Source organism: Lycium ferocissimum, chromosome 6, assembly GCF_029784015.1.
Source record: "Lycium ferocissimum isolate CSIRO_LF1 chromosome 6, AGI_CSIRO_Lferr_CH_V1, whole genome shotgun sequence".
Taxonomy (NCBI): Eukaryota; Viridiplantae; Streptophyta; class Magnoliopsida; order Solanales; family Solanaceae; genus Lycium; species Lycium ferocissimum.
Genome location: NC_081347.1, coordinates 13,957,798 through 13,977,917, shown reverse-complemented (window position 1 = coordinate 13,977,917; position 20,120 = coordinate 13,957,798). Strand labels below are relative to the sequence as shown.

At 30.4% G+C, this 20,120-nt stretch overlaps 1 protein-coding gene across 1 annotated transcript; it reads right to left on the bottom strand.

Moving 5' to 3' along the window:
* Nucleotides 1-1,362: 1,362 nt before the first annotated feature.
* On the bottom strand, nt 1,363-4,020 carry LOC132059377 (ethylene-responsive transcription factor ABR1-like). The gene is made up of 2 exons (XM_059451972.1): nt 3,378-4,020; nt 1,363-2,354 (listed from the first exon to the last, which is right to left on the bottom strand). The coding sequence occupies exons 1-2, from the start codon at nt 3,715-3,717 to the stop codon at nt 1,573-1,575; spliced, it is 1,122 nt and encodes a 373-aa protein (XP_059307955.1). The 5' UTR covers nt 3,718-4,020; the 3' UTR covers nt 1,363-1,572.
* Nucleotides 4,021-20,120: the final 16,100 nt, after the last annotated feature.

The following is a 20,120-nucleotide window of genomic DNA, read 5'->3' as shown; positions in this document are numbered from 1 at the left end:
CTACTTTGACAGTGACATATAGATGTGATTCTGAATTGAATTGCACACCACCCACCATCAAAGAATTTTTCCTCTTTTAAATTTCAGATGACATAACTTAACTGTATATACAAGAGAACCAAAAGCTACTGGTTCTGTTGAACTCCTAGTTGAAACCTGGAAATAGAGTGGTCTTTAATAGGAGTATTTTATCTTCCAAAAGTGGAACTTTTCACGTGAATTTAATTTGGATTAATCCAATCCCAAAATAGATATCAAATACCCAATGAAAAACAAAAAAGAAAAACTTAACATCATGTTGCTATAACTCATGATTGTAAAATCTCATTCGGGAAACCCAAAGATTATATTGCTTAAATATTATCGTTAAACAAAATCCATCATTACCAGTTTTTCGATAAAATATTAGGATGATAGTCATTAAAGTTGTCAAATAATATTTAAGATTATTTAGTTTATTGTTCTGGATATGAAAAGAATATTATCCTATCATAGGAAATTTTGTTCATAAATAAATAAGTTGTTGACCTTGACCCCACTAATAGAATCTCTGGTGCTATGTAATGGCCCTACTAAAGTACGAATACACCAAGATTGAAATTGAATAGGAAACTTGAGAGGGAAGGTTCTGAATTAGGTCCGGAAGTTGTATGATGATTTTTGTATTGTATGAAATTTTGTTGAAATTTTCGTTCTTCTAGATGACTGTTAATTCGCATAATTGACTTAGGGCACGTGCTTTATAAGTGGAAATAGTAAGACAACAATTAATAAAATTCCATCGTTATGGATCTGGCACCAAATTCGCATGACAAATAATTCTCTGTCTTAAATATGTTAAACAAAAAATTGAACTTTTTGCACATTCGAATATGAATCGTCAAACTAATCATCCACGTGATGAAAGGTTAGTCATAGATCACCAAAGCGAAAATACATGCCATAAACTTGGATTCAAATACTCAAGTTTAGTCATAGATTACCTTTTGCTCTATTTTTTTATGTAAAAGATGTTCTTCTCCCATCCTTTATTTCTTTTATCTCTGAAATGTAATAAAATCAACCACCTTGGTGGCTTTTAAAAGAAGAAAAATAATCATACTCTTCTTTATTTTTTCTTTAATAATCTAAATAAAAGATGGGAGTAGAGTGGGTTAACTTTGTGAAACTCGATCTATACTTCCATATGGAAGAACAAATAAATATTGGCATGCATAGAGCTGCTCAGCTGCAAGCGTAATGTTATATATAGGATATTATATAAAAACCTTTCTTGACATTCTTCATGACGATATTCATAGATGCATATGACAAATGAATCATGAACAATAATTTGGCATAAAAAGTAAAATGATACATGGATTTGGAATCACAAAAAATTATTATTTGTTCCTCAGACTTAACTCGATACATCCCAAAACATGATAAAAATAAAAAGGGGACCTCGTCTACGTACGATGCTGGCCAATTCTTGTTCACCAATACATTCAAAAAAATCACATCAAAGTGATGGATATTATATACCAGCTAGTCAAATCTTCTAGGAAGATGAAATATTCAAGTACAATAAAATTATCCAGAAGAAGAAGAAGGGTGATCATAATTAACCGAATTTGACCAATTAGAAGCTGCAGCTTGAGGAAAATCACTTCCACTACTCTGACTAGTAGTACCTCCCTGAATGTTAACCAATGGAAAATAAGTAGCCCCCTGGATCCTGTGAAACTCATCATCATTCATGAAAATTTGAGTCTGATGATGATGAGTAGTGTGAACTATTGGTTCGTCAATAAAATTGGAACTATATAGAGAAGAAGAAGTGTGAACTATTGGCTTGTCCCTCTGAGGATATTCAATAAAATTGGAATGATACTGAGAAGTGTGAACTATTGGCTCGTCCCCTGGGGAATGTCCAGTAAAATTGGAACGATACAGAGAAGAAGTGTGTACTATTGGTTCGGGTGATGTAGAAACTGAGTAAAGGGCATTTGGAGAATCAGATAAATTAGGAGGCTGTTCAATTAATCTGACATTTTCTGGGAAATTGAGTTTTGCTTTGCTGCCTCTGAATTTAAGAGCAGCTTGATCATAAGCTCTAGCAGCTGCTTCAGCCGTGTCGAAAGTTCCAAGCCAAACTCGTGTTGCTTTATATGGATCTCTTATTTCAGCTGCCCATTTTCCCCATGGCCTCTGTCTAACTCCTCTGTATTTTCTTCCTGGTTGATCATTATTATTATTTGATTGATCACTGCTACTATTTTGATGATCATGATTTGTTGAAGTAGTGTATATAAATGTTGCTTCTGTTGTTGGTGTGGTGCTTGTAATTGTCCTAACTCTTGTACTTTCACCACCTATATAACATAATTTCATTTGAAATTTAGAAATTAGTAAGCAAGAAGCGATCTGTTGGGCAAATTTTTTATATAAAAATCAGTTCGTCTAAACTATAACTACAGGTAACTGCTCATAATAATGGAAACTAGTTATTTGTAACTAAAAGTCTGCATCTCAAATTACGAAAGACAGAGTTTAAGGATTCATACCGGACGTTATTATACGTGGAAGGACAAAGATTTGGCAAAAATATTAACAGTGTGCAAACAATATGTATAGGAAGCATGAGAGAAACCAGCTTTTTAAAACAATACTATCAGAAAGTGGCCAGTAGATGTATCTTTCATTAGCAAAGTTTGTTATGTGTCCATCTACCTAATTACTCATGTATCTTTCATTAATAATGTACAAAAATTATTGTCGTGAATGGTACTTCATGATATGTATTGTCAGTTTCAAATGCATTTTCTGATGAAAATAATGGAAAGAATCCAAACAAAAAAACAAAGGCTCCAGCAATAATTTACTTCTGAATATTGTGATGCAGACATATGCTACAATGTGAATACATGACATATAGAATACCAAGAAATATAGTTCTTCATATATTTGTCATCATCTGTAATTTGTCTGTTGGCATTAAAAATATTGTCCTAGGTAGTTAAGAAGAAAATCACTTTGGAATTTTCTGGTAGGAAACTCTTGCCCCTAACCTGGCGTGAATTTGAATTAACCGGACCAATGAGTTTTGGGACTCGATCCATGTTTCCTACACATTCAAACTATCGAACTCATGTGTAACTACCTCATTTAAAAGCATGCATAAGCTTGAAACTAGAACCTCTACCCGCTTTTATACCATATTGAATCTAAAAACTTAACCGTGAGAGAAAACAACCATATTGAATCTAAAAACTTAAGCCGTTAGAGAAAACACACATTTATTCACTTAGTTATGTCTTCGACATAGAAACCACATTAATATAAACTAAGAGAAAATCCAAAAATTGAAGAAGAAAAGAAAGGAATGAAAAAAACACCTGATGATCTCATATCAGAAGAACTTCCATGTAAGAAGTGCTGCAATTGCTCTTCACGTCCTCTTTTTTCTCCAACACCCCAAGAAACTGAAGAAGAACCTGAACCAACATTATTCCGATCAGCTGCACTATTTTCATCAGCCAATAAGACTTGGTGATCTTGACCAGCAACAACATTGGTTAGTGCAGAAACCATGACAGACATTTCCTCTTCCCTATTTATATTCCCCCTAAACATCGTTTCAAACACATTCTCCTCTTGATCATGTCTAGGCCTCCTACTACTACTACTAGATATGAAGCTCTCTCGTGAATTCTCCACCTTGTGAATATTACACATGTATATAGTATGAAGGATAAACTCAAGAAACAAATATTTAAATATGAAGATATTTTGAACAAGGTTGACAAGAACAAAGTAATGTGAGTTTGACCGTTATACTATATAAAAAAACACACACAATTTGGGAAGAAGTCGACGGAAAAAGAACTTTTCTAATGTTTGAAGTAACAAAGAAAAAGAATGTGTCAGCTAGCTCATGAAAGAAACTTCAGCTGCCATATCTACAGATCTTTCGTAGTATAAATACTTTTCGTTAACAAACTAGGTGGCCTTATAGTGAAGAAGACAACAAAGCAAAGGCGGTTACTATTTTAATTTTGATAGATACTAATAATCAAGTGTGAAGTGAAGAAAAATATGGTGTGAAAAGAGAACTGACAAAAGATAGATGGTGCCGTGGATACCTTAACTAGTAAGTTCATAAATATTCTGTTAGAGAGCAGCAGTTATTGGAAGTCTTTTTGGCGGTGAGTTAGAGAGGCCGACATGGAGGACGCGGAAATGGGCTTATCCTTCTTACATATTCTGTCTTTTCTAAATTGTTTATTAGTTTACCCTGTTTCAACTTCATTTAATTAAATACTACTCCCCGTTTCAACTTGGTCTAATTTTATTCTGCACGCAATTTAAGAATTTTTGTGAGTTGCTTCCCTATTATAATTTATACTAAATAATGACATATTTTTATATTTAATCAAAATAATAAAAATCTATATCTTATTCTAAATCACAAGTTTCCCTAACTTATTTCTGAATCGAAATAATAAAAACTACGAGGAGGTATTTTGACCACGTTTTCCTTAATTTATTTCTAAATTATTTGAATTATAAATTATCATGACTTATAGTACTTTTTATTTAGTTTCTAAATATAAAATTTTTATTTTTACAAACTTTCAAAATTTACGGTCAAAATTATAAAGTTTGACCCTCATACTTCGAAAAAGTTCACATAAATTCAAATGGAGGGCGTAATATTTTTCATTTTTCTGAACACTATTTTCAAAAAATAAAATTAGTCATCTCGTATTGTGTGGAACATTGGCCAAATCATATAATGTTAGACCTAATAGGCAATTGGACATGCGGTTTGAAATCATGAGATGAAACCAGCGTTTGGACGTGCATTTCATCTCATGATTTCAAACCACGGTTTGAAACCCCAAATCCAAAAAGGCATGATTTGGGGTTTCAAACCATGATTTCAAAAATTTTAAACAAAAAATTTGACCCATAAGTTGGTAGGTATTTTTACCAATTGCTCTCACCAATCATTTACTAACCTCATTAACTTCCATCAACCTTTATTTATGTCTACCAACCTCATTACTAGTCATGTTAAATTTTCGTTTTTATTGAACTAAAGTTTGATCAATTGAAATTGTATTTTTTAGAAAGGTTTTCTAGTAGCGTATTAATTTTATTATAAACTATGACTTATTCATTTGGTAAGATTGTATAAGAATTGGGAATGTTTTGATAATTTTCATAACTTGTGAGATTTTTATATTTATAAAATAAGATATAACTTAAAATATTTAAATTGTATGTCCAAACATAATTTGATATGTGCAAACGGCTCCTTAGACATATTTATTTCTAAGAAACAGACTAGAAGTTTTATTTTTCCGTTGACTTTGGACAAGTACAATGACTAGCTAGGTACTTCTCTCGAGAAGAGAAAGGAATGAAACATCTCTCCTAATCCATATTCCTTGCACTCCCTCAACCTAGGCTAAAGTGGTTGATGTTCGATCAAAAATACATATATTATTCATTGTCGTCTCATATATTAATATTTTTAATCGTCTTTTGAGTATAAATTATATTTTTTTGTGCTTAATGTTATATTTTTATTACGTAGAAATAAAGCAGTGTGAAGTTAAAAAGATTTAAAGTAAAATTAATAAAAAACTGAAGAAAAAGAAAGGGAAAAAGAATAGGACACAAGTGGAGGACATCATAACTACTCCAATGGCTGGCGTATGAAAACAATATTTAGAATTGCAATTTCCTAAGAGAAAAAGATGTACGGACTGCTGTGCAATTTGCTGCGCGGGAGTAGAACTTTCGGATCCACTTCTTTCTATTTTATTTTGGACTCGGTTATTTTGTGTGAGCTTTTTTTTATATCTATAAATAATTTATAAGATAGAATTTTACATAATTTTAGAAAACTTGAAGTCCTTAGTTCAAAAATTTTAATCTAGAACGAACTTGAAGCTGCCGTAGAGCTTAGAACTTTTGGCGAGGTGTCAGAGAGGCCGACATGGAGGACGCGGAAGTGGTCTTATCCTTCTTATATATTCTTTCTTTTCTAAATTGTTTATTAGTTTACCCTGTTTCAACTTCATTTTCAACTTCATTTAATTAATACTGCTCCCTGTTTCACCTTGGTCTAATTTTATTCTGCACGCAATTTAAGATTTTTTGTGAGTTACTTCCCCATTTCAATTTATGAAAGAATGACATATTTTTATATTTGATAGGAGTAATAAATATTGATATCTTATTTTAATTCACAAATTTTAAAAGTCTTCGTTTCTTTCTTAATAGGCGTTTGTACATGAACTTGAAATCATGATTTGAAAATATTGATTTTCATGGAGGTTGATTTGAAGTTGAAATTTTGTTTGGACATATAACTGAGATTTCAACCATATTTTTCTTTTTTTTTCATAAACATGAAAATTCTGTTAGGGTTTTGCCTTGATTTCTTACCATATTTGAATTTTACCTTTTCTTGAGGGAAGGACAAAGAGTTTATCATAATTGGTTTTACTTTTCCCAAAAGGAAAATTTTAATATTCCATATTTGGGTAATCTCTTTTTTGGAGAAAAAGGTTTTGGACCTCTATAAATTGATGAATCCCTCTCATACAACATAACACAATAACATCCACAATGTAGTCATTAGAAGAGTCTTGTTTAGGGGGAGATTATTCTCTCAATAGTTTATGCTTTTTATATTAGTTTTTCTTAATATGTAAATCACTTGAGCAAACTATATTAAATATTATGCTTCTTTTAATAGAGTTTTCTTTGTCATTTGATTTATCATCATTCAAGGTTTGCGATTGATAGCTTCTGCATGACGCTCTGATTATTTCGATCCCAACAAACTCCACCATTTGAGAAAACTATTAAAACTATCCCAACGCTTGCACAATCTTATCAAATGAGCAAACCATAATTTTTCATAAATAAGATATCGGAATATCCTAAGGCGCAACATTAGTAAATCGCACATCTCTATGTTCCTTTTATAATAAATATTATTCTTTTTTAAAATTGACTAACAAAGAAATCTTGTCATTGGTTGAGGGATGTCTTTATTTACATTCGGTACATCAAAGTCTATATATTCTAAATTCTTTTCTAGACGAGCAAAATTTTATTATAATAATCTGTAAATTTCATATATCTACAGAATTCAGAGAAATGTTACAATTTGCCAAACAAGTCTTAAATATCTTTAGTACTGCATTTTAAAGCTCTACGGGTCCAAATTTCAAGCGAACAATATCACTACTGAATTAGGTAGTTATGCATTTCAAACTCTGGAGATCTAAGCATCAACCGAATAATATCACTAGTGAATTAGCTATTATAACTGCAATCAAAGTTATTACTGGGAGGGACTCAGAATGGATATTATGGGCTAAAGGATATTAATGTATGTGCATGTAATACCCTAAGCAAATTATATTGACAAATTAAAGCGCCATTGATATTGGATATATAATAAAACAAGCTCCACATTGTACTGGAGCAACTTAATTTCATGTTAATTGAAGATTAAATCGGACAATATAACTAGTGATGGATGAATGGTGCATTTAGTTATTTTATTGTGTTACTAGTGAATGGATGACACTATACTTATGGAATTCATCTTCACTTGTTTATCAATCCTTGAACAGTTCGAGTCAAAGCTATTGAAATTATGTCGATCATTTTTAATTAATACTAGCAACACATGTCCGTGCGATGCACGGGCCGAACATGTCTATTCACTTTAATATCAGTCTTTAAGGTTTGTATTTTGAAAATAACTTTTAAAAATATTCTAATTGTTATTATATATACAAAATATATTTTATGTACTATCACTTTAGTTGAAAAGTCTTTGAGATGGAAAGAGTCAGACCTTTTTATCATTATCATGACAATGAAAGTTATTCATTGATGTAAAAGAAAATTAGTAAGAATAGGAGGGGAAATAAATATTTTGGTTCTAAATTTTTTCTTTTAAATTCTTCAATATTTTATATATATACCGACAGGTTGATATCCATTTCAATTAAGTAACTGTTCAGATCCAAACATAAGAACCATTTTGTTTCATTAAATTAATTAAAAAATATATGATAATTTTTATATTAATTGTTACAAAGAAATCAAAATTAGAAAGATATATGTTATATCATTAATCACCAAATTTTAATTCTGAAATGAAAATATAAAGTAATACATTTTATAAATGTAAAGAAACAATAATCGTAGACTATATAGGAGAGTAAATAAGTAAAGTATTGACAATGAAGGAAAATGGGGATAAATGTCACTCTCACCCTTTACTTTTACTTGTCGACGTTAATATATCAAGGAAAAAAAAAATCTTCTTCTTATTTTACCTCTCACGTTAATTATTCATTTTTAAATCATTTTCTGAGGCTTTTGAGACTATATACCAATAAATATGGATATTATGATAAAATATATACTTTATTTATTAATTTTCAAAGAACGTGAAAAGTCAAAAGTGAACAAGTTATGTATAGGAGCATTAAAATAACTTTTGGTACAAATGTCATTGCTATTGTTCGTCCTCTCTTCACATTTAAAGTAGATATATATTTTTAGTAATGTGGCCAAGTAATAAGGATGAAAGGAGTACTTCATATTTTTAGTAATGTGGCCAAGTAACATGGGATAGAAGAAGTATTTCATTTATTAATTTTTAAATAACGTGAAAAGTCAAGTCAAAAGTAAAAGTGCATGGAGAAAATAAATATGTGTTGGAGAATTAAAATAGAAGTGTACACGTGTATACATGAGAAGAGAATAAATATTCAGTGCTATGTCATATATCCACATGGGATTTATTAATTCTCAAAGATTGTGAAAAGTCAAAAATGAACAAATTAAAGTGCACGGAGGAAATAAATTTGTGTAGAAAAATTAAAATTGAACTGCATATGTCTATACATGAGAAGAGAATAAATATTCAGCTAGAACACGAAAAATCAAAAGTGAACAAGTAAAAGTGCACAGAGGAAATAAATGTGTCGAAGTATTAAATTTGAAGTGCATACGTCTATACATGAGAAGAGAATTAAAAATTAAGTACTATGACACATGTCTACGTTAATATGGACGAAGGGAGTACTTCGTTTTTATTAATTCTTAAAGAACGGAAAAGTCGCTATAGTAATGTGGCCAAGTAATATGGAACGGAAGGAGGGACTTCATTTATTAATTCTTAAATAACGTGAAAAGTCAAAATGAATAAGTAAAAACTGCACGGAGGAAATAAATATGCGTTTTTTCCATTAAAATAGAAGTGCACACATGTGTACATGAGAAGAGAATAAATATTCAAAGATTTCAGCAAAGCATATATCCATTGAGATTTATTACTTCTCAAAGAATGTGAAAAGTCAAAAGTGAACAAATTAGAGTGCATGGAGGAAATAAATTTATGTAGGAGAATTAAAATTGAACCACATATGTCTATACATGAGAAGAGCATGCCCGTGTGATGCACGGGCCGAACTTATCTATTTACTTTAATTAGCCAATCTTTAAGGTTTGTATTTTGAAAATAACTTTTAAAAATATTCTAATTGTTATTATATATACAAAATGTATTTTATGTACTATCACTTTAGTTGTAATTAAAAGTCTTTGAGATGGAAAGAGTCGGACCTTTTTATCATTATCATGATAATGAAAGTTGTTCATTGATGTAAAAGAAAATTAGTAAGAATATGAGGGAAAATAAATATTTTGGTTCTAAATTTTTTCTTTTAAATTCTTCAATATTTTATATGTATACCGACAGGTTGATATCCATTTCAATTAAGTAACTGTTCAGATCCAAACATAAGAACCATTTTGTTGTATATATTGGATTAAAATATTTTCATTAAATTAATTAAAAAATATATTATAATTTTTTATATTAATTGTTACAAAGAAATCAAAATTAGAAAGATATATGTTATGTCATTAATCACCAAATTTTAATTAAATGAAAATATAAAGTAATACATTTTATAAATGTAAAGAAACAATAATCAGAGACTGCAAAGGAGAGTAAATAAGTAAAGTATTGACAATGAAGGAAAACGGGGATAAATGTCACTCCCTCCCTTTACTTTTACTTGTCGACGTTAAAAAAATCAAGGAAAAAAATCAAGGAAAAAAATCTTCTTCTTATTTTACCTCTCACGTTAATTATTCATTTTTAAATAATTTTCTGAGGCTATTGAGACTATATACCAATAAATATGGATATTATGATAAAATATATATTTTATTTATTAATTTTCAAAGAACTTGAAAAGTCAAAAGTGAACAAGTTATGTATAGGAGCATTAAAATAACTTTTGGTACAAATGTCATTGCTATTGTTCGCCCTTTCTTCACATTTAAAGTAGACATATATTTTTAGTAATGTGGCCAAGTAATAAGGACGAAGGGAGTACTTCATATTTTTAGTAATGTGGCCAAGTAACATGGGATGGAAGAAGTATTTCATTGATTAATTCTTAAATAACGTGAAAAGTCAAAAGTCAAAAGTAAAAGTGCACGGAGAAAATAAATATGTGTTGGAGAATAAAAATAGAAGTGTACACGTGTATACATGAGAAGAGAATAAATATTCAGTGCTATGTCATATATCCACATGGGATTTATTAATTCTCAAAGACTGTGAAAAGTCAAAATGAACAAATTAAAGTGCACGGAAGAAATAAATTTATGTAGGAGAATTAAAATTGAACTGCATATGTCTATACATGAGAAGAGAATAAATACTCAGCTAGAACACGAAAAATCAAAAGTGAACAAGTAAAAGTGCACGAAGGAAATAAACATGTCGAAGAATTAAATTTGAAGTGCATACGTCTATACATGAGAAGAGAATTAAATATTAAGTACTATGACACATGTCTACGTTAATTTGGACGAAGGGAGTACTTTATTTTTATTAATTCTTAAAGAACGTGAAAAGTCAGGTATAGTAATGTGGCCAAGTAATATGGAACGGAAGGAGGACTTCATTTATTAATTTTTAAATAACGTGAAAATTCAAAATGAATAAGTAAAAGTGAACGGAGAAAATAAATATGTGTTGGAGAATTAAAATAGAAGTGCACACGTGTGTACATGAGAAGAGAATAAATATTCAGCACTGTGGCATATATCCACGTGAGATTTATTACTTCTCAAAGAATGTGAAAAGTCAAAAGTGAAGAAATTAGAGTGCATGAAGGAAATAAATTTATGTAGGAGAATTAAAATTGAACTACATATGTCTATACATGAGAAGAGAATAAATATTCAGTTAGAACACGAAAAGTCAAAAGTGAACAAGTAAAAGTGCACGGAGGAAATAAATATGTCGGAGAATTAAATTTAAAGTGTATACGTCTATACATGAGAAGCGAATAAATATTAAGTATTATGATACATGTGTACATTGGATATAAAAATAGTTGAATAAAGTGTACAAATTATATAGCTCATGGTACAAGAATTTAATGCGGGTATAATTCGTGAAGTTGTTGGTACAAGCTTGGGGAGCCGTGTTCGTTCCCCCAAGCCGCTTATTATATATAGAAAGAAATATAATAAAAATGTAAAAAGCCAAAATTATTTAGTAAAAATGTCATAGAGAAATAAATTTGTGTAGGAGAATTAAAATTGAATTATATATGTCTATACATGAGAAGAAAATAAATATTTCCTAGAACATGAAAAGTTAAAAGTGAACAAGTAAAAGTGCACGATATGAGGAAATAAATATGTTAAGAATGTAAAACTTAAATACTTACATAAAACTGCATGAAGGAAATAAATGTCATAAAGCCATTATTGAAGAAATTGTATAAGGTATTTCGTCTATACATGAGAAGAGAATAAATATTCAACCATAATTAAAAGTGAAAAGTGAATAGATCACGGAGAAATAAATATGTCTAAAGGGTTAAATTTTTCTTTTTTATTTTAAGAGAAATATAAAATCATCCACATCTATTCACTATAAAATAATTCCGATAAAGTGTATTTGATATAGTTGCATGGTATAAGAATTTATGCATTTTTTTACAGCCCATGGTACAAAAAAATTGGGCTATTGAAAGTCCCCTTGCGGGGCTTATTAATAATAGAAATAGAAGAAACATAGAAGGAAAGGAATTCCATATTCATTGACTAAATCTGCATGTGCCTATGAAGATATAATTTGCATGTGATATACACGTATTTCTTAGTCGTTGTTGGGGAATCACGAATTCAAAAATTAAGTGCTGTCCCAAAAAGTTAAAAGACTTGCAAAATTCTCATGTGCATTAGAAAATTGTCCATTTTGAAATGTATTTTTGAGTTCTAAGTGCTAGCTTGGTTACCAGGATTAATTGATATAAAACCCAGTATTATTTTTATACTATTTTTTGATCACATTTTTACTTGTACAAGTTTCTATGATATATTATTAACTAAAATGATATGATTTTATACGGTAAATTCACTATTATTAACATCAAATTAATTAATATATAGCCGGATAAAACAATAGCCAAATTAAAAATTAAATTTCCCTTCAATCAACATCTTTCAATTGATGTTAATCTATTCTTCCCAAAAATAATTAGTCCGATTTACCTTAACTTTTTCTTTATTTGAATTATAAATTATCATGATTATACGATTTTTTGTAATTTAAGCTAAATATAAAATTTTTGGATTTTTAAAAATTATGAAAAATCTATGTCAAAATTTACATGTGAGCAAAGTTATAAAGTTTGATCCTCGTATTCCTAAAAGCCCACAAAATCAAATGATGGAGGTATTTTTCATTTTCTGAACACTATTTTCAAAAAATAAAATTAGTCATCTTGTACTCTGTGGAAAATTGGCCAAACCATATAATGTTAGACATATTTCTAGGGAACATGCTAGAAGTTTTACTTTTCCCTTGATTTTGCACCACTACAATGACTAGCTGGATTTTCTTCGAGAAGATTCATGTTAATGAAACATCTCTCCTATTCCGTATTCCTTTCACTCCCTCAACCTCAGGCTAAGGTGGCAACAAAATGTTGCAATCTCATAAAGTGTGATTTGTGTTGATATAAAGATATTTTACAATTAAATTATTTAGGTAAAGTCATAAGTTGCTTTTTGGTTGGAACACAGTATTTATATAATCTTCTTATGAGACATTTTTCCCCAAAAAAAAAAAAAAAAGAAGAAGAAGAAGAAGAAAAAGATGAATAACGTCTTTAATTTCTTCACAAAACTATGTCATCAAAGCCATTATTTACATATTTAGCTTGCAGGTCAACTTTCTTAAGTCAAAGTCAATTTAGGATTCAATGTCACAATTAACTAAAGAGAACATGGCATTGTCTACGGAATTTGTCGGTTTTCTAGGTAATTTTTTTTAAATCATCCACATCTACCAGATTTTCTTATAATCCAAACATGCAATTTTGTAGCTAAATGAGATTAGCATGAGATTTTTGTTGTTTAGCTATGAAATTTTATTTATGAAATTTCTTGTTTTCTAGTAGTATAGTGATTTATTAATGATGATAAAATGACAAAAATGACACGTTACTTGAAAACACCATCGATCAATAAACAGTTAACTATTCTTGAGATTATATAAATATGCCAAGATGACTTAAATAAGGATCAAAATCTAATTGGCTTTCAAAATGATCGTAAATCGCGTATTGATTACAATTTCCGCGTGTTTATATATCTAAAGGAATATTGGTCTTATTGGTAGTACATATTATTATATCATTCACATTTGCCGTCATTGTCCTCAAGTCATGAATCAACATCCTTTTTTATCGTTCTTTAAACCTAATACAATTTGATAAAACACTTCTTTTATTGTGATATTAAATATTTTAAATATAAGTTTTGTTCAAAATTTTATTTTTAAGAGATCTAGAAGCATTCCGATTTCCTATTTTTCTTTTTTTGTTTTTTAATAACTTTTTCAACCGCTCAATAAAGGCCTTCCTTTAAACTCTCAAATCACACAGAGATATAATATTGAAAGCCCCGATATAATAATTCAAAGTTATAAAATTAAAATTGATTATCAAACCGATATTTTAATTCATGTCTAGAAGATTCGCTCAACCATACTCGACCATCCTCGTGGGTTGTTTTTTAAATGAATTATTCATGATATTATAAATATGGATAGTTGCCAGTCAAGGGTGCATAAGAAAATGCCATGTAACTACTCCTCAAAATTGATTTGTAACAAATATTTTTTCAATATTCAACTTTTTTTTTCTGGATGGAGAAACAGTATGTAGTCTTCTTATGAGACAAAAAAAAAAAAAAAAATGAAAAGAAGGTCTAAGGACGTCTTTAATTTCTTCACAATTATATTGCCTAGTCCTATTATTTACATATTTAGCTTGCACTCTCAACTTTCTTTAAGTCAAAAGTCATTTTTAGGATTCAATTTCATATTACAAGAAAACATGGTATTAGTTACAAAATTTGTGGAATTCCTAGTTTTTGTCACTAATAACTCTTCGCTAATTAGATTTAAATTGATCCGTAGATAAATGAGATTAGCATGAGATTTTTATTGTTTAGCTAAAATTTTATTTGTCGCAAATTGGTTGTTTTCTAGTAGCATAATGATTTCTTAATGATGATGCAATGACAAAAATGACATGTTATTGAAAACACCATCGATCAATAAATGATGTAATTATTCTTGAGATTATATAAATATGCCAAGTGCATTGGATCAAAATTTTTATTTTCAAAATGACGTAAATCGCGTTTAATCGAGTTTAAGTCTATTTTGAATATTAAGGTCTTATTGGTAGTATATTTTAAGGACTGATATTCATATACATAAAAGTTGTCAATATCCCGAAGTCCTATTTGTGTTTAAACCTCGTACAATTTGATAAAACACATAATCTTGTATTGTGAATTAAATATTTTTTATAAAGTTTTGTTCGAAATTTACCATTTCCAATGAGATCTAGAAGCACTTCCGCAACTTCCCTAGCTTCTTCCTTTTTTGTTTTTTTAATAACTTTTTCAACGGGGCAATAAAGGCCTTCCTTGAAATTCTCAATCAATAGGGTATAATATTGATTTTTATTAGAAATAATAATTCAAAGTTATAATCAAAATTGATTATGATTTGATATTTTAATTCATGTCTAGTTAGGATTTATAGTTAAATTTATATAGAAATGCTTCTGTTTGAGTTAAAATAAGTTTCACACTATTATAAATATGGATGTTGCTACCTATTTTCATAAGAAATTGTAGAGAACTTTCAGATATTTATAAAAATATTTTCTTTCAATATTCAATTTTTTTTTCCGGATATTGTAATTATATGAGACAATAATTTAAAAGTATTTCAATGTCTATTTTAGATATATGAAATTTCTCCTAAAAAATGAGTAGTAATACATTTTTACATGAAATTAAGTTTGTAGAAACTGTGCCGGAATGAATAAAATCTCTACATTTTTAATCAAATTTCAAATTCGAATTTATATAAATCATAGTGGAATATTGTTTTTCTTTTTAATTGATCCTACGTAACGTAAATTTAAATTAATCGAGATCTCAATGTGAAAATCAGATACCGAGTGGCAGAAAATGGATGTCGATAATTGGTTGACACCGAAGGAAAGTGTTTGAATTGGCCGGCGCTGACTTCAGTCAAAACCAGTGACATGAGAAAATGTGGTTATACTAACAGACACAACCACAGCCTCGAGGGAAGCACGTGCAAATATATGCATTTTTGCTTCCCTTTTTTTTATTCCATGCTAGAATGCATTGTCATATGTAATCTAACAAAAAGCTTCAAAACTCAAAACACACATTTAAGGTAACTTCTACCAATGACTTTTTAAATTCATTTTCTTTAGCTGGACGTGTGAAAACTTTAGTAATTAAAAGCAATCCCATCAATAATTATGTATAAATAGTTTGCCTCCATAATTAACAAGTTTTAAGTTATTCCACTAACTTTTCCTATTATGAATGAGTTTTGTCAAAAATCATACTATAAGGGAAAATTATCCGAAAATAATCATGTGAACCTATGAAAGAATAAGACACAATTAACGCAAAATATTTATCATCTAGTCATAGTTGATGCAAATGCACTGGCTTCCCTGTTCAATGTTTGTCAATAGCGGTGGGGTTGAAATTTTTATTAAAGGAATAAAGTGTAAAGAATTAAATACAGGACAAAGGTCAAGTAAATTTAACACATATTATATACATAAAAATTTCATTAATTGGATGTATTAATTCATCTATTAATACATCCAATTAATGAAATTTTTATATCGTCTGAAACACATTAATTTTTTTCCAAAAAAAATAGACACCATGGTCATGTATAATTAACCAACAAAACAAAACTATAAGACACACTTTTTAAAGTGGATTACTACTACTTTATTTTTATAATATTATTATTGGACGTGTGAAGTAACGTGATTAAAAGCAAAGCATTCATACCAAAAGTGTCTAATCATGGTTTTAATTGGTCAAACGTCATTTCCCCGACAATCTGTACGAGGTGGTCTACTAGATTTTATATTAAAACAGGGTTCACATTATTATTGTAAAATCTCAGTCGACATGTTATTTATATTCTTTTCAGTTTATTTTCTGAAAAACAATTGCTGAGTGATTTGCGAATGGAACAAAAAATTATTAATGAAAAGTTTCTTACAGCTATTCTTAAATGAAATTTTTTCTCGAGAGTTTTTAATATTCTTTTGAAAAGCTTGAAAAAAGTCTAATTTTTTTTTTAAAAAAAGGTTCAAATAAACTTTTACTGAAATATAATAATAGGAAGAGTTCCAAGATAACTCAATATAACATTTTCAAAGATTTATTCTTAAACTTTGAGCATGTCAAAGTGAGTATAAATCTATTAAAACGGGGAACTTTGTTGAGAATATACTGGTCAAAGTAGGAATTGACAACTACTTACTAATTACTCATAGAATGTAATGTGGCCTTATTTTGATTATTTTCATATAAAATATTATGCTTGGAGCCAAAGTTTGCTTATGTGAATGAGAATTTTTTTTATCATTTCTCATTTTCTTTTTTCACAACTTGGAGGCCAAGTTTGGCCCCTATAAAAGGAAGGCATTTCTCTCCATTTGAAGACACACCAAAACAATTCAAGAGCTTCTCATCTCTTAGCTTTATCTTCTTCTTCCTCCCTTTTATTTAGAGTATTATTGTAAGAGAATTATGTATTGGGAAACACTTGTATGAACCCTTCTTTGGAGTGATCTTGTAAGGTTATTCTCTTGGGATACTTTTAGGGTAATTAGAGTATTTACTCTAATTTTGTACTCTGTATTGTACTCTTGTTGATATAGTGAAATTGCTCCTCTCTGCGTGTGGACGTAGGTCACATTGACCGAATCACGTTAAATTTGTGCCTCATTTATTTTCTTTACTTGCCGTTGTTATCAACTAACTATTGTCTTTGTTATTGTCATTATAATGTTGTTTGGCTAAATTTCTCATTACCCGGGTTACCAATCCTGACAAATTGGTATCAGAGCCGGATCTAACCGGGTAAATTTCAGTAGCCAAAGATGACTGTAACAAAAGCTTATGTTGAGAAATTTGACCGAAGTGCAAACTTCGGGATGTGTCAATTGAAGATGGAAACTATCCTAATTCAGGACGGCTTAGATATGGCACTGGAAGAAAGGAAAAAGAAGCCGTAAAAGTATGACGGACCCCGAGTTTGCCATCATAGATAAAAAGACAAAATCAGGAATCATTTTAAATCTCTCAAATGAGGTTTTACGTGAAGTATAAGAAACCATCTTTGCCAAAGGCATGTGGAAAAAAATTAAAAACCCCGTATATGAAGAGGACAAGGAAAATAGACTTTACTTGGAGCAAAAACTTTACACATTTCGTATGGTTGAAGGTACTTCTATACTCTCACATCTTGATGCATTTGATTCCATTCTTATGGATTTGAGCAATATTGATGCAAGTTAAAGATGAGGATCAAGCCGTGTTATTGCTTATTTCCCTTCCCCGAAATATTCAAACATATAAGAGATATTATGCTTTATGGAAAGGATAATATCTCTTATAGAGATATCAAATCTATCTTAAAATCAAAAGAACAGATAGATAGAGATATTATTGGGGAAACTAGTACACCCCTTGGGGAAGGCTTGTTTGTAAGAGGTAGATCCAATAAGAAGGAATCAAGTAGTGAGAGGTCTAAATCAAGGTCTAAGTCTAGATATAGAAATGCTGTGTGAAAATATTGTCATAAGAAAGGTCATATTATTTCTGAATGCTATAAGTTGAAAAACAAAGAAAAGCATAAGGAAAAGAAAAATGAGCACCAAAATACTAACACCGCTGAAGCAAGTGTAGTCAGATGAGACCGAAGGAACAATATTTTTAGCTACTAACAATAGCTTTAAATCTAATGATGAGTGGATTTTAGATTCGGGTTGTTCTTATCATATATGTCCCAATAGGGATTTGTTTACCACATATGAATCTGTTGGAGGTAGAGTTGTCTTGATAAGCAACAACGCTCCATGCAAAGTTATTGGTAAAGGTACAATCCAAATCGGAATGCACGATGGTGTGGTGAGAACTCTCACTAATGTTAGATATGTTCCTGACTTAAAGAAAAATATCATCTCATTGGGCAGTCTAGAATCTCTTGGGTGCAAAAACACAGGTGAAGGTGGAGTTTTGAAAATCTCTTTAGATGCTCTTGTGATCATGAAAGCACGCAGATCTGGTACATTGTACACTTTATTAGGATCCACTATTACAAGTGCTGCTGCAGTTTCCACATCCAATCAACCTGATTCCTACATCACCAAATTGTGGCATATGCTATTGGGGCATATGAGTGAGAAAGGTCTTTCCATTCTCAGCAAAAGAGATCTTCTATGTGGACAAAGTACCAAAAACATGGAGTTCTGCGAACACTGTGTATTCGGGAAGCAAAAAAGAGTTAGCTTCAAATCTCCAAAGAATTCATCGAACAAAAGGTACTTTGGATTACATTCATTCCGTTCTTTGGGGTCCTTCTCGTACCCCGTCAAAAGGTGGTGCCAGGTATATGCTAACTTTCATTGATTATTATTCAAGGAGAGATTGGGTTTATTTCCTATAAAATAAAAGTGATGTTTTCTTGACTTTCAAACAATGGAAAGTTTTGATTGAAAAGCAAACAGGAAAACAGGTCAAGCGGCTTAGAACAGATAATGGCTTGGAATTTTGTAATGATGAGTTCAACGAATTTTGCAAAAATGAAGAAATTGCTCGACATCTCACTGCGAGGATGACCCCTCCGTAAAATAGTGTTGCAGAAAGGATGAACAGAACTCTTTTGAAAAGAGCTCATTGCTTGATTTCAAATGCTAGGTTGACAAACACCTTTTTGCTATCTCTCAAACTTGTTATATTGTCAACAGTGCTCCTTCTGCACCTTTGAACTTTAAGACTCCGGAGGAAATGTGGTTAGGTACTCCTGCTAATTATTCAGATTTAAAATTTTTTGGTTGTCCTGCATACATGCATGTGAATGAAGTAAAATTAGAGCCAAGGGCTAAAAAGTGTATTTTCCTTGAATATGCATTTGGGGTGAAAGGATATAGACTCTGGTATCCTGATCCCAGGTCACCAAAATTTATAATTAGAAGAGATGTAACCTTTGATGAATCCTCTATGTTACATCCCGAAAAAGTCTTCTAGTTCTTGTAATAAGAATAAAGAGCAAGGTACATGAGGTTGTTAGAGGTTGAGTTGCATTCCTTCGAGCCAAGCTCATCAACTATGGAACAAAATAGAGTTGAAACTCCCCGAAGTTGAGCCAAAAGTCAAGCTCGAGTTTGAGCGAAGTTGAACTAAATGAGTATTCCATATCCACACACGTACCAAGGAGACAAATTCAAAACCAGAAGGTATGGAGATTATGTTGCATTTGGTTTTTCAATTGCACAGAAATCGAAGAAATTAGAGAACCAACAAAATATTCGAAGCATTCGGTGGTGATTCAGCCAAGTGGCTGATTGCAATGAATGAAGAAGTTGAATCTCTCCACAAGAATGGTACTTGGTCTCTTGTAAAGC

What these genes read in the sequence shown, in the direction of transcription:
- LOC132059377 (XM_059451972.1), bottom strand. Translation starts at nt 3,717, where the DNA reads ATGTGTAATATTCACAAGGTGGAGAATTCACGAGAGAGCTTCATATCT. An exon ending in TTCTGATATGAGATCATCAG is followed by an intron (nt 2,355 to 3,377) that starts GTGTTTTTTTCA and finishes TATGTTATATAG; the next exon opens with GTGGTGAAAGTACAAGAGTT.